The sequence below is a fragment of the Eleginops maclovinus genome, chromosome 12, assembly GCF_036324505.1.
Source record: "Eleginops maclovinus isolate JMC-PN-2008 ecotype Puerto Natales chromosome 12, JC_Emac_rtc_rv5, whole genome shotgun sequence".
Taxonomy (NCBI): domain Eukaryota; kingdom Metazoa; phylum Chordata; class Actinopteri; order Perciformes; family Eleginopidae; genus Eleginops; species Eleginops maclovinus.
Window position 1 is genome coordinate 23965118 of NC_086360.1, and position 23507 is coordinate 23988624.

General features: G+C 40.0%; 1 protein-coding gene across 1 annotated transcript; it reads left to right on the forward strand.

Annotated features, from left to right (window-relative positions):
• The first annotated feature begins 951 nt into the window (after positions 1 to 951).
• Positions 952 to 23055, forward strand: inpp5l (inositol polyphosphate-5-phosphatase L). Its single transcript, XM_063897777.1, has 16 exons — positions 952 to 1374; positions 5892 to 5933; positions 6287 to 6387; positions 7514 to 7601; positions 13744 to 13807; positions 14387 to 14490; positions 14746 to 14798; positions 16126 to 16245; positions 16883 to 16967; positions 17072 to 17167; positions 17251 to 17325; positions 17662 to 17735; positions 17826 to 17937; positions 18972 to 19040; positions 19123 to 19182; positions 20120 to 23055. The coding sequence occupies exons 1-15, from the start codon at positions 1315 to 1317 to the stop codon at positions 19162 to 19164; spliced, it is 1185 nt and encodes a 394-aa protein (XP_063753847.1). The 5' UTR covers positions 952 to 1314; the 3' UTR covers positions 19165 to 19182; positions 20120 to 23055.
• Positions 23056 to 23507: the final 452 nt, after the last annotated feature.

Consider the following 23507-nt stretch of genomic DNA (forward strand, 5'->3'; position numbering starts at 1 on the left):
AGTAAAAAGTAACCCCTCTTTTACCAGGTGTGGTATTAAAGGGATGCACTTTTAATTCATCAATACTTGAAAGTATATTATTATAAGTTATTACTGTAGTAGAATATAATAATAATTCAATAGGGGTGTATGCTGCGATATTAAATAGGTTACGCTAAGTCAATTATTTGCAATATAGGCCAACACAAGTTTCTATGGCTAAAAAAGGTAATAGGACACCATTTTGTCTTGAGCAGCAAGTGAAGGCTACTTTTACATGAGATACTTCACATTCTGAGACCATAACTTTACAAATACAATCTTGAATGCAGGACATTCACTTTCTACACTTTGGTATTCAGTATTTTACTTAAGTACAACACCTGATTACCAAACCACCACTGATTGTAGGCTACAATGTGATATTTTACAACATCTACCAAGTCGTGATTGTAGTAGAATCAAATTGGACAGATATTTATGTTTTGATAATAAAATTAGTCAAGATAAATCGATTATTTGCGATAGTTCATGGCAAATAGTGACACAAGTCATTATCCTGAGATATCCTTTGTGCAGATAGCCGGCTTTTTCATGAGGTACTTTAAGTACATTTACTTTTACCCAAGATCTTGAATGCAGTACTTTAACTTTTAAAAAGATAAGCTATTTCTACACTCTACTATTGTAGTTTACGTAAATAAAGCATGCCATTCTGGTATTTTACACACTCGTTTAACTTGTAGTAGACTATAAATCAATAGGAGTGTATGTTGTGATAATCGCTTGTAATGGACCACCACACGAGTTTCATGGTAATCAATTATTATGGGATTATCTTCCGAGGTAGTTAGACTTTGAAGCAGTGCTAAGGGGTAATAAAACGTAAAGGAAGATTATAATGGACTGTATGTAATAGAAAGGGGCGGAGCACCGGAGGAATAAGCTGTACTGCCTGTGTCTGCTCTGTCCGGTTGTCTGAGGGTTTGTGAAGGCGGCAGCAGATGCGCCTCCATGCCGCTTTAAATCAGCTAAGAAGCCACTAGTCCAATTAAGCGAAAGGAGGCGGACATAAACGCAGGCAGGCTAATAAACTCACCAACGACGATGGATATGAGCGTCTCTCCGGCACATGACGACTTGAAACGACAGACCGCCAAAACAAAACAAGTTGGACCAGAAGCGACTCAGTATCTTCAGTGAGATGAATTTTGAGCGGTGGTAGTGTCGGTTTCTGGACTCAAACATTAAGCCTTTGTAAGCTCCTGCAGAGTTGTGTTGTAAGGCCTGCGTCATACGGAGTTTCCTCGCTGTTTGTGGAGGTGCCTCGGTAACATGGAAACATACGCTGATGTGCTGCTTGTCACCGCAAATGTCGGCTCACTCTTTGACAATGTAAGTATAATTACAATTAAACCAAGCTAAAGTGCTGCCAGAGGATTAAACTTGATGCTGATAGAGGAATAATGAGCAAACAGGAGTACAGTTTTATTTGAAAGGCTCACCTACTACGATATAAGGATGTAACAGGTCCTCATGACGCGTTTACTGACCTGTTACTTAATCCTTTACGCAGCCTTTATTATACTACGATTTGAAGTACTCTGCCGTGTTTATCTTCTCTGGCTGCCGCTAACATGTGCTCAATATACCCTGTGGTTGCTCAAATAAAGCCGCAGAGTTGTCAGTGATTATTAAACGTGGGATGTGAGAGTTTCATGCTTCATGTTCTCAGCCCTCATGTGACCTGCTCAATATTGATGTTGCAATTAAATATGTGACCTCTGCAGGGTATGAGAAAAACTGATGGAAATGTTCACCAGATATATGACCTATGACCTTGGGAAAGAAACCTAACCCATGTAAGGTGTTTTGCAATCATTGCCTCCTTTTCGAGAATTATACAGATAATTCAAAACCAAGAGGGGTCGTCTTCCATAATATGAAAAACAACCATGCACCTTTGTCTAATTTCTCATTCATTTATGTTTTATTTATTTAATTCTTAATTCTGAGGCACAAGTTATTTTCATCTATTCTATGTTGGTGTGGCTGCTGCATATCTTGGCCAGAACATTTTGGGTTGAGTAAAGTTTAACCCGAGCAGAATCCAACCTCTCATTTTGGACCTTAAATGTGGACCACATTTTGTGTTTACCTAATTGGAGGTATCATAAATTGGTCTTTGTTTGCAATATTCCCACGAACATCCCTGAAATTCAATGCCATTCAGTGTTTGGGTTTGTGCCCCAAAGCAGTGGTCTTCCAGATACTCTTAAATAGTGGGCTTTTTTTATTAAAACCCTTTCTATGTTTAAATGTAGTCTTATGTAGGCATATGCACCATGGCCCTTTAAAGCTGTATAACTGTATGTGCAGTTCATTGGAAAATCACTGCTTATGACGTTCGTTCAGGAAGAGTCTGTGTTACTCAACAGTCAGTTTATAGTTTCCTTATCACACTGTATGGCTTAACATCATCAGCTCCAGCGTTATCACTATATTTCTACATTACTGTTATCTTACATACATACTTATCTAAACTATAGTCTATAGGCTAGTCCTGAAGGTTTGTATCTTTGCCTTTCTAGGTCACGTTTCCGAGTGTAGCTTCACTTTTGTACGGTGGTTTCTCAGTTTGGCTCTTTGTCAGCCCAGACAAAACGTTTAGACTCTGCAGGGAGGAGGGCTCTTACACTCATGGAAATTTGGCTCAGGACCACGTTTCCGGATGCCAAATCTGTCTCTAATGAAAACACGCTAGATCCTATTGTGGGAGATATGTAAACAGATGAATATCTTCCCCAGGGGACTTGAGTTTTTTCTACTGGTTTAGGCTCCCGTATTTCCATAAACACTGCTAAACGTTCACCAAGGCTTCGGGATAAGAGCAAGACCTTAAGCACATCACAGGATAAATCCTCCTGCTTTACTGGAGCCGTATGTCCCGCCAGAGCTGTTAAGCCAGTGGGACAGACGACTCAACTATTTATTTATGTAGCACCTTTCATATAAACACGCAGGTCAAAGGGTGTGATATAGAAGTTAAAAAAACAACACAGAAATAAAAAAAATTAAAAAAAATCAAGAAAAACTAAATGAAATCAATCAAAGAAATAAAAAAAACGATGCATGGATAAAATATATGTAAAAATAAACGATTAAAACATCTAGCTTAACCAGTACTCCAAATGAAAGCCATATTAAATACTATTTCCTGTCAAAGTACAGAAAGTGCATGTAATTCTCATTTCCATAGAAAGTGAATTTCTTGGTTTAGTGGCATAAACACAGAAACCACTCCAGATAAGGACCATTAAAAAGCAAATTGGTGGAGGGCATTAGTGATCTGGCTGGAGCATAACATTTGAAAAAAATCTTTGGTGACTTGGAGCTACTTTGTGCTACCAGCAACATTTCTATGGCCCACCAAAGCAGTATCCTGGAGATTTAACCCATTGTTTCTTGTGAGCTTGATTAATGACTTTGTATAGACTCTACTGCAGTGAAAAGACGTTATTCTTAAACAAAATCTCGCTGTATACAGACCAATGATGTCGGATAAGTTATATAATGTAGGGGGAGATCAGTTGTTGGAACTTTCATTATTGCCAAAGACACATTTCGGCCATGTTTCATTAACAAAGCATTTACTAAATCACCAGGCTGGATTCACTGAAGCCGTTTGTCTTTTTGAGTTGCTGTGGTTTCACTTAACACCTCTCTCATTCAAAGGGCCCAGTCCTGCATCAGTGCTGCTAGATTTACAGAGAGTAAGACACTATTTTGTAGCTGGATTGTAAAGGTTCAGTTCTTTAAATTATTCACTTCTACCAGTAAGGGCTGGGCAATATGGAGAATATTTGTACCATACCCCACACTCTTGATATTTTGCTGACATTCTATGGGTGACCATTTAAGGTTTCACAGAATATTTACACAATGACATTTTTGATAAAGAATCATCAGTCATGTGGATTTATTGACTAAGTGGGTGACGGTAAATAATAGCACAGCTTATACAGTCTGGTAAATTCTGAAAAGTACATCAAATTACTTTTATGCAGCCTGGAAAAACCAAAATCAAATCAGTCAAACGTTATTTTTACAGCCCAATATCACAAATAATTGTCACAGGTGGCTTTACAATGTTACCAGCACCCTCTGTCCTTGGAGCGAATTTAGCGTACAAGGGAAACAATTCCCAAAGAAAGCCCATAATTAACGGGAATTAATGGAAGGAACTTTGGGGAGAGCAACAGAGGAGGGATCCCTCTCTCAGGACACACAGACGCTTTAAAGATATCATGTGTATACGTTTAAAAATATAATACAATTAAAACATAGACAATCAAAATGACAAAAATTATTTGAACAAATACAAAAAAGATGGATCCAGGAGAATATCAGAAATCTACCCGGTGCTGCCAAAAATACCACAGTAATAACAGTAATAATGAAGAAGAAGAAAAAACACTTATGATCTCCAACTCATAAGACAATATATATTCTCATATCATAACATAAATTGCGAGGCCCTATCTTCAGTGTAAATGGTGTATAAACATCATCTCTAAAACATACATGTTATATATGACTGGATCAGGGTTATGGTTTTGTTCAGTAGCACATGCTCTGATAGAAACCTGAAGGATGTGAGCTGCAGTCCTCACGGCAACTCTGCCATGCAAATATGTTCTCTGTGCTATGCAAAGCCATTTCTACGCCAGTATGAATGGCCCTGGCGTGGCAGAAGGTCACACATTACTCTGCTCCCAAAGTGTGTGAGTTGGAAAGGGAATATGCATATGCCACAGTCTAGGAGCTGTTGCTTTTACTTTTACTGTTCATTTTTTTGATTTAATTGACATGTTTTGATCGATAAAAACAGAGTAAGAGAGAGGATTATCTGGGGTGAGACTCTAGAAGCTTGAATATAAATATATGGGCACACTTTCACAAATCTTTTATTTAATAATTTCACAGCAAGGCAATACGTTACAGCTTTAATAAGATAAGATAAGATAAATAAGATTCAACTTTATTGTCATTGCACAGAGTACAAGTACTAGGACAACGAAATGCGGTCTCTGCATTTGACCCATCCTAGTGTTAGGAGCAGTGGGCTGCCATTATGTACGGCGCCCGGGGAGCAGTGTAGGTAACCAGTGTCTTGCTCAGGGACACCACGGTGGCACTTGGTCTTTCGGGGACTTGAACTGGTGACCTTCCAGTTCCCAGGCCAAGCCCCTATGGACTTTGCCACCACCGCCACATAATAATAATAATAATAATACTAAACAGGCAAGAGTCCACTCTGTTAACACCTTCCATGTTTGACAGAGCTCATTGTGTATTTGTCTGCATGCTTTCCTCATTCATGCTTGATAATATTCTCAGTTTTGTTGTGAAATATAAAACTCACCACCAGATTCAGGTCGGACTGTTGTCAGATTATTACAGGTGCAGCTACACCAGTCTACTTCCTGGAAAACACAACCATTGGAAACACAGGATGATATTTCCACACTGTCTCTATTTATGTGTCTGTTTCCTTTTATGTCACTTACTGAATTCCACTGTTTGTCTGTTATCTGCCACAATGTCATTCGAAAGCCAGAAGCCAAATAAAATTCAAATAAAACAATTAGGTTTTTGTATATTCCATATGTGTGTAATAATACTAAGAAGCCCCAGTGTATGTACTTGAAGTGAGCCTTCCTAGTTAAAGCTTCTCTTATCCATTTTAACATGTTAATATATTAAATAGTATTGTTAATGGAGTTGCTCAAACTGATAAACCCGATGTAGTGGTGTTTCCAAAAAACAAGCAGGTTTTATCTTTGATTTTCAACATTTTCATAAAAAAGGATTTCAAACTTTTAATGTTTTTCCCCTTTGTTTTTTTATAGTTGGGTGAAATTCAAAATGAATGGTTACAAGAATTGTATAAGGTAAGTTTTGGACTCCTGGCTCATGCATTTAAACATTTAGTATTTCCACTCATCACTGGTACTGTCTCATATTTCACTCTTACATTTTGTGGGCGGTCAAAATAAAGATATTTAAGTGGAATCTGGCATCAGTACATGTACAATAACACACACAACAGTTAACTACTGAACAGATTTAGTGTATTAGCACTGATGGCACATCCAGACTTTAAATTAGATAACAGAAATGTCCACATGACCCCTAGAAGACAGTTCCCTTCACCCTGTGATGCGCAGTGTTGACCCCTTCACTCTCCATCCCTCTGTAATGTAAAACCTGCAGACTGACACCTGTCTCTGCTGCTGTGTTTCAGACGATCCACAGCCACAAGCCGCAGTTCATCGCCCTGCACTTCCAGGAGGTGGGAGGGAAGGACTACATGGCCAACATGGGCCACGCCGAAAACTTCTTTTGGTAGGACTAATGTAAATTAGTAAAAGTATTCACATCTTTTACTCTTATACAACTCTATCAGAAACAAAAAGTCCTGAAGTCGTAACCTTTTAAAGAGGCCCTATTATGCCTCTAGTGCATGGGTGTCCAAACTACGGTCCAAGGGCCAAATGCAGCCAGTGGCCTACTTTTAATTGGCCCTCATCAAATGCTAAATGTATAATGGAATATGGCCCACACCTGAAACTTGTGCTTTTCTTATATTGTACTTCTTAAATATGTACAAATGATATATTACACAGTATTATTCATGTGTTAAAAAGATCAATTTTCAAATAAATTAAAGTTGACAAATGTTACAAACAAATCATTGTTGATGAAAAAAGACCAATAACTTATTTACATAACACACTTGAAATATACCCTTCATATTTCCCCCTTATTATAAGCAAGCTGAAGCTTTTTTAAGGAATAATCTGTCGACTAAATAAATGAACTTCTATGGAGAGCTGAGATGTTTCTTAAAGCCTATTCAAGTATCAAGAATAATTGACCTACATTTGATTGATTTAGCTAACCTATAACTTTACTTATGAGGCAATATACCTCAGCTCTAGTGAGGGGCCCAGACCTTCGTATCTTTTCCTTTATGTGGCCCTCAGGGAAAAATGAAACCCCTGCTATAGTGTGTTGTATAGGTTTTTGTGCATGTAAATGATCTGCAAAGGCCACTTACATGCACAACAACACTGTTTCTGAGCATAAATGTTCATAAAAAATGACTTCATCATCATCAAATCAAGAGTTTGTAAGGGTATGAAACAGCAACAAGTAATTTATGCTGTCAGACAAATGTATTGGGGTTCAAAGGCCAATATTTGGCAAAATCGGGTTCTTCCACCACAAAGAAAGAAAGCCGTTGTGAATTCTAGGGGCTGCCAGGAGCAATTATTTTCAATATTGATTGAATAATTAATTTCTGCATTTGTCAGTTCATCTTTTAGTCTTTTAAAAAACAGAAAAAAGGTTTCCCAAAGACTAACACAACGTGGTTAGATTGCCCATTTAGACCATTCTGTCCAACAAACCTAATTAAATATAGTTTCTACTGCCTTTCGATATCTGTGTTGTTCTTGGTCTGTTCCAGGATCATTGAATCCAGCGAGGAAATGAAAGACTATGACAGGGTCTGCATCTATGTGGACAACCAGTTCCAAGCAGAAGACAGTTTCACGGTAAGAAAAAACTACAATCTCCTCAGAGAAGTTCACATGAGCCGCCACATGATGGAGCCCTCCTCCAGGATTGTGGTTAGGTGTGTGTGCAGGTGGTGTGTGCACTCTGATAAACAGGAGCTGATTTCTGGCCAACACGTTAGCTTAAAACCCCAGAGTTATAAGAACCGGAGAGGAGCATCAGAACATTTATGAACTATAAGGTTGATCAAGATGGATTCATTTTGAACATGGCTTAATTATATTCTGTATACTATTAGAGTCTAATAGTCTCATCTCATTGACCTGCAGTCTGACACACTTCTGGCAGAGCACTTTAAGTCAGTCTCACTGCTGGATTTTTACTCTTCTCTCAAAGAGGAGAACTTTCCACACCTGAGGAGGCATGCTCAGAAGATTCTAGTCCTCTACTACCTACACATGTGAACAGACATTCTCAGTGATGAAATTCAACAAATCCAGATACAGATCCTCTATCACTGATGATCACCTCTCAGCTGCCCTTCGCATATCCACCTCAGACGTTCAGCCAGATTTCAATGCACTTGTTCAAGCCCAAGCCAGACTGAATTTCTCTCAATGAACAGAAAAAAATTAAAAGCATGTATTGCTTTTTGTATAAAGTTAATCAATTGCATATCTTTAACATACTGCAAAACACCTTTTCAGTGTTTGTGAAGATTAGCTAAATATAAAATGAAACACTGATGTAATGATTGTTTTTGTTTTACTGTTTATTACTTCTATAGGAGTATTTTCCTATTTGACCTAAACCACAATTTCATATATTTATATAAATATTTACAGAATATCGTTATTCTTCTGATAACCAGAAGCAGCTAATCAAAATATATCATTTACTGCCTTTTAAAATGGGAGAAAATGAATATTGAGCAGAATTAAGTTCAAGTTATCTTGGTTCGGCCCTCCAACACAGTTCAGGTTTCTCATGTGGCCCCTTGTATAAATTAATTGCCCACCCCTGTATTAGACACAGATTTAGAGTAACATGTTTTTTGTCTCAATCTTACATCTTCAACAGCAGTTCAATAGTGGATGTGCTTTTTTTTGTGAGCAGGCTTTTAACAGGATGTTTTGATCATGCTTATTTCATTGTTGATGTAGATAAGAGAAACGGGTGAAATGTTTCATTATCCGAAGTATCAGGTCAGACTCCTCCTACATTTTGTTTTCTGTGTGAATGTAAACAGGTTCATGCTTGTTGTTGCATCACATCACAAAACACATCAGTGAAACTATGCCCCACATCTTGGATGGCGGTGAGATGAGGACCTATCAAACTTGAGCAGAGATTACCTGGCAAACTATTTTCGTCGCAGTGAAAATCTACCAGCACTATTGTTTTTGTTTCAGAGGTGTTGACCTCTGGCCTAGAAGGCGCCTTTTAGACCAAGATTATTAAATACAATCCCCTCCTAATACCGTGTGTGTGTGTGTGTGTGTGTGTGTGTGTGTGTGTGTGTGTGTGTGTGTGTGTGTGTGTGTGTGTGTGTGTGTGTGTGTGTGTGTGTGTGTGTGTGTGTGTGTGTGTGTGTGTGTGTGTGTGTGTGTGTGTGTGTGTGTGTGTGTGTGTGTGTGTGTGTGTGTGGTAAACACGTTCCCGCTTGTTTTGCATCACATCACATCACAGATCCGGGGAACAATGCCCCACATCTTAACTGCTGTTTTGTTTTTACATATGACTTTGAATATCCAGTGAGTTGTGAACGTATCGTACTTGGATGTTGTACTGATCAATGAAAAGTCCCGAAAAGTGTTTCAGAGGTGACCTTTGATCTCTAGAGGAAGCCTTGAGGACCCAGATTATGAAACACCAACCCCTTCAATTAAAGAGTCCAGAAGACTGTTTGGTGAGGTGACTCTAGCATCGAAGACGCCTTTTAACCCCTCCTTTATACCTACTCAGACTGCTTGTTGTCATGTACGGATTGATAAATAAAGTTTTGGCTAAAAACAAAACAAAACAATGAGCATAGAAATTACATTTCCTCGCGATTCAAATCAAACATTGAAAAAGTGGACTTTGATATTTTGTCAACACGTTTTATTGAGAAAGCTATGCTGGGATGTTTTGATCCAACAACAACACGTGTATCTACCATTTTCATTTTTGATGAGGATAAGAGAAACGAGTGTTATGTCATCAGAACTGTCAGGTCAGATTCGTCATACTTTTTCGATGTGTGTGAGTGTAAATACGTTCCTGCTTGTTTTTGCATCTCATCACAAAAACAGATCAGTGAAACTATGACCCACATTTGGAAGGGTGGTGAGTTCAGGACTTATCAAACTTGAGCAGAGATTACAGATAGAGATCATATCAAACTGTTTTCCTCGCAGTGAAAATCTACAGCCACTATGTTTTTGTTTCAGAGGTTACGTTGACCTCTAGCTTAAATACCAACCCCTCCTAAAAACCATCTCAGAGCTGCACACTACCTTTTTTCATATTTTGCAGCCACAAATGAAATGTGTACATGGCCATACTTTATTCGATGGAGATTGTTTGTGAGAAGAAGAAACGATTTATTATCAGAAAAGAGAATTCATTTATATTCATTCTTCTCATCAAACATCTTGAATCTCATCACAATTAAAAATAATACACGTTTTTATTGAGAAAGCTATGCTGGGATGTTCTGATCAAACAACAACAAGGTGTTTCTTTGAAATGGCATTACATCACAAGTGAACCTATCCAACTTCAGTGAGACGAGATTACCGATGAAGATAATTCCAAACCCTTTCTGTCTCAGTGAGGATCTACAGGCATCCGCTTTTAAATCATCTTTAAACTGATTTTAAAACTTTCCATGTTGTCATCTTTAAACAGATACCTGGGAACAGTTTTTATATCTGTATTTATACAGCAGAAATTATTCAATGAAAAGTCCAGAAAAGTGTTTTTTGTCTCTTGCCTAGAGAAAGCAATTAAAGGGGCCATATTATACTAATTTTCAGGTTCATGTTTGTATTGTTCTCCTCTACTCTGACATGTCTCCATGCTTTAATGTTCAAAAAGCTCTTTATTTTTCTCCTACTGCCTGTGCTGCAGCACCTCTTTTCACCCTCTGTCTCTAACCAGAGCCCAGTCTGCTCTGATTGGTTAGCTGGCCGGCTCTGTTGTGATTGGTCAACTGCTTAGAGATGTCCCGCCCCTTAGCCTATCACTTGCAGTGTGTTGCAGCGCTAGCCAGTAGAAGTTTTACAGAGTGATGTCACTGTGTCACAGAAGTAAAAACCATCTCAGAGGTGACTTATAGACAACTTGTTCTAATGTTTGGTCCCTAGGTCACACTCACAGGATAGTGGTAAGAGGGCTTCAACAATTTTAACAGTTGAACTGTGTTGATAATAGCATGTATTAACGAGAAGCTTATATCCCCGAGAACTGAGTAGGCCTGTTGTGTTTCTTTTGTGAGGACCTACGTTGCTGGTCCCTGGTTGTTATGAATGTACTCTATGGCCATTAATCCTCGTGTCCCGTGTTTGTGTTTACTGGTCTTGGCTTTTTGTCCACCAAGGCTCACTGCACATCTCGGGCATGATAAAAACTAGAGCTCTGGGAGTGAAATTCATCTCAAAGACATGGCATGAAACAATGTGAAGTGGTTACACACTGTGAGCACAGACATTAGAGATGTACTTAAAGACAGTTTTGTTAAGTGACTGCCCCTACCTGCATCTCGTGTGGTCATCTCTCAATGAACCCAGAGTCCTGTCTCTTTACATGAAGTAGTGGTCTGCTGCAGTGCATTGTGGGACATTGTGAAAGCAATTTCCTGCTTCTAACTTCTTCTTTCAGTGACCTCAAACAGCACAGGCAAGTTCTCAGTCTTTTCTCTGGAATCAAACTGTTGTCAGAGTTTCTCCTAGCAGGTTTGTCAACCTCACTTTCTCGGAAATTCTGCCCTGGTTGAAAAAGGGGCTGAGTATTTCCTAAACTATTAACCCTTACTCCTCCCATGTGATACCCCCACACTGGACGTCTGACAGTAGGGGTCAGCGGCTGCATCTGTAGACTGAAGGTGTGTGAAGTCAAAAGGAGAAAGTCAATGGCCAGGTGTGGGGGAGACAAGCCAAAGTCAATACATTTAACTCTAGATTAAAACTATTGATCCCAGCCCATTTGTGCACGATAAATAAAGTGTGTGTGGGGGGGGGGGGGAGTGGGAGACAGCTGGGACTAAGTTTCCCCTGCGCTTGAGTGTTCGCACCCTCCACTGTTTGCCCTGGGAGGGTTGCAGCACCCCCACCCCTCCTAATGCCTCATTCTCATTTCGGCGGTGCCACCTGCATTGATTTTCAATTTGTTTCCCCCCGGCTGCGGATCATCAGTTATACGGCCGAGAGAGAGTTTGGGGGGTTCTCCTTTCAGAGGGGCTGCAGCAGCAGAGGGGGCAGGTCTGCATGCATTCCCAGTACAAATGGTGTTTTGATAAAAAATCACTTGTAAGTCAATATTTTTTTATTAAACTGTGCACAAACCTGATTGATGAAGATAGGTGTTTGGCAGAGTATGTGGAGGAGAGTGTGTGTGTTTGTGTGTGTGTCTGTGTACTTTGCAGGACTGTTTGAACATAACATTGTCTCTTATATTACACAAACTAAGCCACATTTAGATCAGTATTCCTGAGCTAATTATCCGAATACACAGTAGTCATGGGAAAGCCTACGAGTATAGTAATAACGATGTAGTTGTAAAATAAAATAACAAAAACATTCTTTTTAAATGTGGTTTTCAGGAATATTGTTCACTCAGCTTTTTATTTTGAGTCTCAAAGTGTTTATTTTACAGTTCATAGTTTAATAAATATATTAGATTTTATAGTATAGTATTTATAGTAAAGAATTTACACTAAAAAATGTGATCAGTCATCTTCAATTTGATGGAAACGTCTTACATCTTTTTCCTTTATAATTTACACACAACAAGACAAGGAGTGTTTTCTATTTCAAGAAAAGGAAAATACAGCAGGGAGTTTACAGAAGCATGTTCAAGCTAAGGAAGGGAAATATATTGCTTCCACTTTTGCCAAGTTTTCTCAAATGTATTCTCCTGAAGCCTCATGAAGAATTGGATTGTTTCCATTTATAATCTCATACCAGTCAGTTTTAGTTAACAACCTTATCAGATCTGTTTGAATAACAGCCCTAGTTTTGACAAGTTGGTCACTAATTGCCGCTCACTGGAGCCGATCACGGAGACACTTCCATTTTATTAAATGAGGAGGACTTTGGCACTGAAGATAAATGATCTCTTCAGGGACAGATCTCTCATGCTCTGGCTGGGTGTTTTTGAGAGAAGGGGGGTTAGCACATCGGTCCGTCACGCCCCGAGCCCTCTGAGCGCCGGCTGATTTTTCTTCAGCCCCCAGTCAGCGCTGGCAGACAGCAGGCCTACTGCTTAATACCTTTTAAATTGTTTTAATTTTCTGTCTTTATTGATCTCACAGGGCATGATTAATCAGATCAGTGGAGCAGGCAGTAAGTACATTAAAAATTGTCAGCCTCACGTCAAGGATGATTGGGTGTTAAAGTGTGTGTGTATGAGAGAGGGAGGGGGGGGCAGTTTGTGGATGTGTTGTGCAGTTCACTCTCAACGTCCCTATTCTTTAAAGTTTCATGCGTCTTTGGGAGAGTAACAATATACTGTGTCGCAGTGGATGGTTCAATACGAGGCTCACATGATGGGGAAATGAACAATTCAATTCATCATCAGAGGCTGAGCTCAGATGAGGATTTGGATGATGAGGTTTTATCGTCGATCTCTGTTGTGAAACCACTGTTTGTGAACCTGACGGAGCTCAAATGTCCCATCTTAAAAACTTTAAAAACTATTTCTATAAAGTTTGATTTCAATTTGCACATTTCCAGGCATGTTTGCAGAACTTAAGATTTCAAAATGTAGGTTTTTCTGGGATTGTCTTTTGTTCTTTGCAGTCCATTTTTCAAACTAAAGCTGTTTTTCATGACATTGAACATGTCCCTTCAGTGTGCATTTCTTATATTCTTAACACAGCAGACAACTTGTTTATTTTTGTGAAGTTTGTGATGAACCTGAAACCAGTTTACATATCATACAGACACAAATATGTTCCTTATGTTTTTCTCTCCACAGGCTTTGGGGAGCATGTACTTCATCCACAAGACACTGAAAAACATCCAACAGTATGATTTTAATGGTAAAACTTTACTCCTTATGCATGATGTTTGCATTGATTGTTATCCGTCAGCTGGTGATATATTCCTATTACTTATCCCTCCAAAAAAAAGAAAGTAAGCCCCCACCATAAAGCTCTCCTCTTGCATCCTCTAATGTGTTGGTAATGGCTCATAATTGGCTCTTACTTCCAATAAACTAAGAGCAATATTGCATATGATTCAAATGATTATGGTCATCTTTTTATTACCAGGAGTTTCAGGAGGTTTCTCGAGTGTTTAACGACACTTTGATCTCAAACTCCTCCTGGTCAGATATTTGCAAAGAAACTGCATTTAAAGTGGAGCTGTTATTTTCCTGCTGCATAGTCCAGTCACGTTAGGCGTGAAAAAGCTCCTCAGAAAAGCTTATGGAAGAACCATAAACATCCTGCAGCTGCCACTCGCTGTGTGGCCCAATCCGATTGTTGTCCACCAAACACAGTCTAATGGCCCGCTTATAGATCCCCTCATCACGTATGCCGCTCTGATGAGGTTAACACCAGTTTATTGATTGCCGTTTGCATGTTTTCTCACTCTTTTACATGTCACCCCTCTCGCAGTTAAGGATTTCAAAACAGTGTCGGGACAGAGCAAGCACGTGGGCTCTCTGGATGGGGTCAGCACGGTGGAGAAAGAAAAATTCCCAAAGAATTTCTGGCCTGATGTGAGTATGTATGCATTAATGTGCATGCCTACATTTGTATGTGTGTTTGTGTGTGTGTGTGTGTGTGTGCAAGGTGTGGGGAGGCGTACGTGAGGGCCAAAGGGAGATGTCGGGACAAATGAGTCTACTGGGGCTGCCCGCTCTGACAGGGAGATGAGACAAATTATGTGAAAGAATCAATGATTATCAGTTTGGCCCTTCAAAGACACGGCTCGCTGCTGTTTAGTGACTCACATTCATTTGTCTCTGTTGCAGTTCAAGTGGTCCAGGAAGGGCTTCATGAGGACCCGCTGGATCATACACAACCAGTACGTACTAATGCACCAATCTCACCTTGATTAAATAAACAAAACTAAGTCAGCCCTGGATTCATTTCCCTTTCCGTTTTGGCTGCTTTTTGGCATTTGTGAAATCCAGTTGGGAAAACGTCCCTGCTAAACAGGTTTATCACGACAGCCTTGCTGGTGTGCGTTGCTCAAATAGCTTTGAAAACTAGTGTGATGATCTTGTGAATAGATCATGACTGACTTTAAACAAAGGGCTATCTGTTTCCCTCTCTATTTCCAGCTTAAAGCAAGGCTGTGTGTTATTAGAACTGCCAATCCTATACCTGACTTTTGTTGTTCATAAAAAATGAAACTGAATTCACACCTTCCTTTGAGATATTCAAACTCTGTTTCTACAATAAATTGTTTTGCATTTTTAGTTTGAATCAGTTATAGCACAGCTGTTTAGCTTCTTAAAAGTTGTACAAGACACAATTCTAATTTAGACTCAAATTTAATTTTAAGGAACTCAGAGCTGCAGCAGTGCCTAAAACTCATACTGTCTCCCATTACCGCTATCACAATATCTGGCTGTGTTGTCCCCTGTGGATTTATTAACTAAACATTGTTTTATTATGTATTTAGTTTGGCAAAATGATCAGCTTTTTATACATCTAAACAGAGCCAGTGCAGCATGGTGCCCTGCTGCTAACCCACACAGGCTGCATTTTACAGGACTGCAAACTTTAATTACAGAGCACAGAATACATTTGTATAGAGTATGTTTTGAAAACCATTGGAATTATGTAAATAAAAGCTAAATATAGCTGTGAAATTAACATGATAAATGGCACAGTGCTGCTGCTCCTACAGCTGCCTGTGTTCTCTGGGAGCTGTAGTCTCTGTTTGCTCTGCTGTGTTTTCACCTGGGGGTAAAAAAAAAAGGGAGGGAGGCCACAATCTTTGTGCAACAACATCAGACTGTAAGTCAACAAAGATCTTTTGTTGGATGCACATTAATTGTTATGCGGTGACAGCCAGAGAAAAAAGGAGCGGACGTTTCGCAGTAAAGACAAATGTGCTTGTTTGTCGACACGAGTGCAGCAACTGATAAGGAAGCTTCCCATAAGTGACACCTGTGCACACACACACGCACACGCACACACACACACACACACACACACACACACACACACACACACACACACACACACACACACACACACACACACACACACACACACACACACACACACACACACACACACACACTACATACACCTTTTAGATGTCAGGTGTTATCAAGTTGTTTCCTGTTTCCTCTCTCTGCCTGACACATATCACCATATTGTGTCTGTGTGTTTTACAGAGGTCTGGACCTGGTTAATGTCCACCTGTTCCACGATGCCTCCAACCTCATTGCCTGCAACTCCAGTCCCTCCATTTACTCGGCCAACCGCAAAAACGCTCTCAGATATGTCATCAACAGGTTGGATACCCAGGCGCACACAACTACAATAACCAAGAATGGCAAAAATGTACAACATGACAGCAAACACACATAGTTTCCATCAGATTTAGAAGTACCAAATTATGGAGTGGCTTTTCCCACCTGACAAAACACTTTTCCTCTATAAAACATCCCAAAAACACCTACAAGGCAATTTATCTGCTGTTTCGTAACCACATTCCATTTAATTGTCATTTTTATTATCTGTTGTTTCAATAGATTGCCGTCACAACTTCATTTATGTATTTTCTATATATCAATCTTGTGGTTTCTATAACTTGGTGGATTCTAACATTTAAGTGGATGCTTCAAATAAGCCGAGAGGGGTTTCTGCATCTTTCGGCACTGTTTGATATCTGTTAGTTTAATATATTTTCCTAACTAATGACAAAAAGACCTTTCCTGACTGAACCATATCTATGAAGGGAGTGTTTTGTCCCACAGTCTTGGCTAATTTCATCATGTAAACAGGATATTTCAGGAATTGACATAAACTCTGATCTTGGAAGGCACTGGAAATGACAATCATGTGATGAGAATTTCTAAATACAAACACATACAGTTGTTTTAAAAAAAAAACAAAAAAACATCCGTGTGATTTCTCACATCCTTCCAGGATATCAGACAGCCGGTACACTCCTCTGCCTTTCTTCCTGTTTGGAGATTTTAACTTCCGTCTGGATGCACTCAGTCTGGTGCAGGTATGTGACATCATTTCTTCTGAAGCTCATGTAATGAGGAAGTGCATCATCAGCCTGGCATTTTGACCTAAACCCTTCCTTGTGTTTTGTGTTTCTGTGAGCAGCATCTGTCCACCTCAGCAGATGTGCAGACAGTGAAGAAGGACAGCAGCAACGAAGTGGAGAAGATCATCTGCGAAGAGAAAGACAACGACCACCAGGTGAATAATGCAGTTTCATCAGGAAAGCAGACATATTATTTTCTGTGCTTCCTTTCCTAAACCTACATTTATTCCACCCACAGGTGCTGCTCCACATTGAGGATAAGCTGTTTGCCTACCTGCACCAGGCGGTTTTCAGAGAGGACAACGGCAGAGCGGTGAGAAAAACCGTCAACTTTGACCCAGACTGATCCGGTCAGCCGCCCCACAGCCTCAGAGAAACAATGCTATGACTCTGACTTACTCTACTACAGGCTGCTTAGCAACAATCCGACATGTCGTCATAGATTTAGATTAGACCCTATCAGCGGAAATACAATTCTAAGAATGACATTTCAGTAAATACAATAGCTGTGAGGTAAACAGAAGTGCGATAACTTTGACAGTAAACTGGGTTTTCCGCCCGCACTTAAGTCTTACTCACTCACGACAACTTGTTTTTAATGTGAGTAGATTTCCTATAGAGCTAATCAGTAATGGCCTCTGTCCCTCAGCTCTTGAAGTATGACAAAGAAGTCGCAGCCTTTCATGATGTTATTCGGGAAGAGGACATCGAGTTTCCTCCCAGGTAACCCAGCTCAATGCTGCAGACATACTGTGTCCGACATATATGATGTTTTCCCCCTAAATACGCTCTCTGTATGTGTGTCTCTCTCAGCTACCCCTACAGTGAAGAGTACACTAAACCGACCCGGTACATGAACACTCGCTGCCCGGCCTGGTGTGATCGCATCCTCATGTCACACACTGCCCAAGAGTTCATCCACAGGGTCAGTACACGCCACTATCGTTGTATATAAAGCTGAAATAACTAACCTTCTGGATTTCAGCTGTCTTGACAACCCCACACCATATACAGGATATATTCTCTGGTATAGGCTTATATAAACACAGTTTGATACAGGACTGTAACTTCTTGGTTTTTTTTTTCTCATGTATACAGCGGCCGATATTCTCACATGGCTAGTGAGTTTATCACAGGAAAAATGTCATTTACTGTAAAAGATACCCAGAGGTTGTATTATGAGCGAGTAAATTAACTGTCTAAAGGAAGCGTTGACATGTTCATATCTTTGAAAGCCCTGCGCCTCTTAGTTACTGTTGCAATGTCTGCCAATCTTGACAGATTCGACGATGACTCCTGTATTTTAGACAAAAACAAGTCTCTTATTGGTAGCCAGTGAACATCGATTGTCGGCTGAAATGACGAGTGTCACCCACAGACTATCAACTGCAACTAGCTAGCTAATGAGGCGAAAATTAGCTATACGAGTTGCTTAACATTTTGTCAGGAGTCTCACATATCCTGTGTAATGGCTCTGGTTTAAACATATAGTATTGGCCTTGTCATCATAATATTGTGTAATGCAACATATAACAACGCTTGAGATATAAAAAACTTACCACATAATGTCATAAAAACTCATTAATGAACCACTCTAAGTGTGTGGTGCTATATGTCCTTGCAGATATTGTGCTCCCTGTCTGCATGTTCTTTGCTTTAATGTTTAAGGGGGTCAATATCTATAGAAGTGTATACCGGTTGCTCAACTGGAAGCATGCATCCAAGATGAAGCTATCAAAAATGTCTGACCCAGAGCCGAAAGGACGCAAATATAGTCAGGAGAAACCACAAGTGAACAAAACCTCTGGTGTTGGCTTTCATCTGCAGGCAACTTTGGAAGTTGTTTAATGAACCGCAACATACAAATCCTACAGATTCTGCCCCAAGTCACAGACGTAACCTTCAGTGTTGAAGTCACAGTTTCTCCCTCTGTCACTCAAAGTTCATTCCTCCTTTCAGGGAGATGACGGTGATAAGAGCCTCGTTTACGACACAGTGGGTCCTAATGTCTGTATGGGAGACCATAAGGTAACACTTTTAATAACTTCGACAGCGTTTTGTTCTTATACTGTTCTACATGTGGAGTAACCCTGCTGTGTTCTTCTTGTAGCCGGTTTTCTTGTTCTTCTCACTGAAGACGAATGACCATTGACTCGGATCCTTCTCAATGGTAAGAGCCAGTGAGTGTGTTTCTATACTGTACAGCATGTGGAGGTGTATGTAGGTCTATGTGGGGATTCAGTGTGGGAGAGCGATCACAGTAATCTCGCTACGCTCCCCAGAGGGCCATAACCCAGTCTGGCACCACAGGAGTCGGGATATGAACTAAGATGAAGTGCCTGGGGGACACGAGCGCTCCTTTGTGTCCAGCGCAGTCGGACCACAGGCGATCAGCACCTTTCACTGATCTATGAGTATTGAATCCTCTGCAGTGTCACAGTGGCCACACACTAAGTGCATCACGCTTTTCATTAATTACCCTCTGGATGGTCGGCTGGAGAGACATGCATTGTGCCGGACAGCGTATTGGCATTTTTACGGCCATGATTTTGTTTTGCTGCCGCTTACATTTATTTATTTCAGGGATGGACTGCTTTTTCATGAGGATCCTTCTTCAGAAGGCTGCAAAATAATGAGTCCACGCAATAAAGCTGCAACCAGCGCTCATTACCTTTTGTCAATTCCAGTAAAACTAATTCTCTGTTTTTCTCAGGCTACGTTTACCCAGTAAAGACAGACATTTACATTTTATATATGATGCATAAAATAAATTAAGAAGTTTCATAATCACTTCATTTGTGATCACGTGCTTGGTGAGCATCATTTCCACAGAAAGCTGATTTAAATGGCTTTTTCATTTGGGTATAACTTGGAATAAGTAACAGTATTTATATGATAGGGAAGACTCTTACTGTATCTCCTGCCACTTTATCCGTCACGTGCACTGTGATCTATTCTTAAAGGAAATAAGAATTCCATATTATTTGGATAAAGTCCCATAACTATTCTCATTTGTGTCTGTCTGTGTGTGTGTGTGTGTGTGTGTGTGTGTGTGTGTGTGTGTGTGTGTGTGTGTCCTTGTGTGTGTGTGTGTGTGTGTGCTGCAGGTCTATATCCTCACAGCTCTGCCACAGTATCAGTACAATGGATAACCAACACGATGGTTACCGGCGACAAACACCCTCACAGCCAGCAGCGGGTCTCGACACAGAGATTCCCCGCTGTGAAAACCCCGTCGTCTCATCACTTGCATCTCACTAAAGACTCTCTTACTGCCACGCAGACAGCCACAGCTCCAGAGCCACAAGCACTGATTAATCTGCAGCTGGGATGGATTTCTGATGCAGTTTTCCAGCTCACTCTCAGATCTAAAGTCCTTTGACCTGAATGCAAAGTGTCACGAAGGCTATACATAATACATCATGTTACAATACATCATGTTACATTACATATTAAATATTGTTATTTAGCAGATGCTTTTATCCAAAGCGACTTGCACACACTTACATTTTGCAGTCATGTCTACAGGGGCAAATTGGGGTTAGGTTCTTGCCCAAGGACACGTCTTCAGCATGTTGACTACAGGTGATTGGATCGAAACACAGACCCTCTGATTTGTAGATCAGCACATTAAGCCCCACAATTCCTGCTTCCTTCAGCCGGATGATGTAGAGGCTGAAGTGTGTAACTGTTGGCCATCCTCTTAACATGGATCTGTACACAAAACATTCCTCCTTTTCTGCATTCCTTTTTAAATATGCCTTTTTCTTACTGGCAGTGTCAGACAAACCCCAGCGAAGGCGTCACAGATGTTCCCATACCTTTACTGACCATGGATAGTTCATCAGAATAAAAAATCAGACAGGTCACTTTGTAGCTCCTGAGCTGCACAGCTTTCACCAAGTAGGTTTTAAATTAGCTGTTCATTCGGCTAATCAGAATCCAGTGTTGTGAAACATACCTTGTTGTAGCTTAATATTATAAATCAAGATTATTATAAGGCTCTGATGATAGTAAAACATGTGGGTTCTTTAATATCAAGTATGGATCTGTCCTACTGCCTGTTTGTTCTTTTATTTTTTATTGTACGCCATTTCTAGGTCATTAGAGTTTACTACATCTGTGAGTAGATTCCCAGGTAGACACAGTCCAGGAATGCTGCTATGTCAGTTGAAAGTCTACGTGTTTAGTCAGATGCCCTTATTAAATGAAATATCGTCTATGATCAGTCAGGAGAACCCACAAGCAAACAAAACCTCTGGTGTTGGCTTTCATCTGTAGGCTACTTTGGAAGTTGATTAATGAGCCGCAACATACGACTCCTAGTCATTTGTGTCTGTATGTGTGTGTGTGTGCTGCAGGTCTATATCCTCATAGTTCTGCCACAATATCAGTACAATGGATAACCAACACGATGGTTACCGACCACAAACACCCTCACATCCAGCGGCGGGTCTCGACACAGAAATCCCCCGCTGTGAAAACCCCGTCATCTCATCACTTGAATCTCACTGCCACATACTGACAGCCCCAGCTCCAGAGCCATAAGCACTGATTAATCGGCAGCTGGGATGGATTTCTGATGCCGTTTTCCACCTCACTCTCAGATCATCTATGAAGATTATCTTACTTACATTTTATCCATTCTCTTAGTTACTTTCTCACATGGGCTTTAATTATGTCACATACTGTATCTCTTAACTGAGTCCCTTGCAGATTTGGTTTTGTGTTTAATGACACTACACAGAGGACAACAGGCCAATAACATTTTTAGGCAACAAGACTGTGTTTTAAATCCAGGAGTAGGAGCTGAACTTATTAACACATCACAACAGAAGAGTGTTGAATTTTAAGTTACATTATTTTAATTGTGTACCAACTTTACGTCTTTACCAAGTGCTTTATTCTACAAGCTGTAACTCTTCAGCTCTCAAGTTTTTGTTTCAGTTCGCATAAATCTTTTTCTCCCTGTTCTGGTTGGCATCAATATTATCTCATTGCCAAAACCATTCAACTATATTCCCCACATGTTTACTTAAAGAGGCCCTATTACGCTTTTTGGGGTTTTCCCTTTCCTGTAGTGCGTTGTATAGGTCTTTGTGCATGACATCACTATGTAAAACTCTGGCTTCTATTGGATAGCGCTCCAACACATTATACGTGATAGGCTAAGGGGCGGGACATCTCTAAGCGGTTGACCAGTCCTAACAAAGTGAGCCAGTTAACCAGTCAGAGCAGACTGGACTCTGGTTTCAGACAGAGGGTGGAAAGAGGTGCTGCAGCACAGGCAGTATGAGAAAAATAAAGAGCTTTTTGAACATTAAAGCATGGAGACCTGTCACAGTGTACCACTATGAACCTGAACATGAGCATAGGGCCCCCTTTAAGGACTGTGGATGCATCGATCACACTGATTCACTTCACAAAATCCTGTAAACACACAGTATATACACACGTGTGCACCCACACACAGAAGGCACTGTTTGCTTTTGGATAGATGTTAGTTTTGTTTTGTTGAATCATATAGTCTTAAACTGTAGCACCAGTGCTGTATAATAGTGTTGTGTGAAATGTTAGCGTGTTTGACCTGGTTTTAATAATGACTAATTGAATTTAAAAGAATGTAAAATAACTTTGCTGTTTGTTACTTCCATTCCTCTTCTTACACATTAACTGAAGCTAATCCCAGCTGACATGTATTTTATTTTTTGTGTGTTATGTGATACTTTTTTGGTCTAACACAGCTAGGTGAAACAATATACGTCATGCATAAAATTCACAGGTATTCGTGTTACTTTTGGTCTGTCAGTCTTGCTTGCACAGTGGGACTGAAGCCTTGCCATAACAAGATTAAGTTAAGAATAAGTGACGCAAATGTTTGTATAGATTAAAGAGTGTGTCGGTGATAATCTTGTAGCAGTTCCCTGTTGACAGACATGGGAGTGGACTTCATTAAAAGGCCAGTATTACCTTTAGACTAACTCTGGTAACACTACAGCATTGTCATACTTCACTTTTCTAAATAAAATATTCCCCTCAGAAAGGCGAGTTGTTTTTTATTTTCTCAGAAATTGTACATGAAGCCAATGTTGCAACACACCTTCTGGGATTTTGAGACAGTCATCGCTTAATCGTTCATGAGACACACCCCTTTGTGGGAAGTGCAGTCAGAGACGTGATGGTATTCACTACTCCACATTTGTGTAATTTTCCTGAAGCTGATAAGCCTGAATGGTTGGTGCTACGCGCAGCTTGTGTTGGCTTTATGTGATACCATGAAAAGAGATGTGGATCTTGACCTACATTAAATAAAATAAGACAGTTATTAAAACAATATCAAGTCTGTTACTTTGACAATAACAATTCTAAATCTCACAAATGCTTATTTAAATGTTGGTTAGATTAACGAAATATTGAACATAGTAATGCAAAATGCTTGCACAGAGACGGCCCAAACTTCACTGTCTGTGTGTGTTGCATTGATTTCTCAAAGTT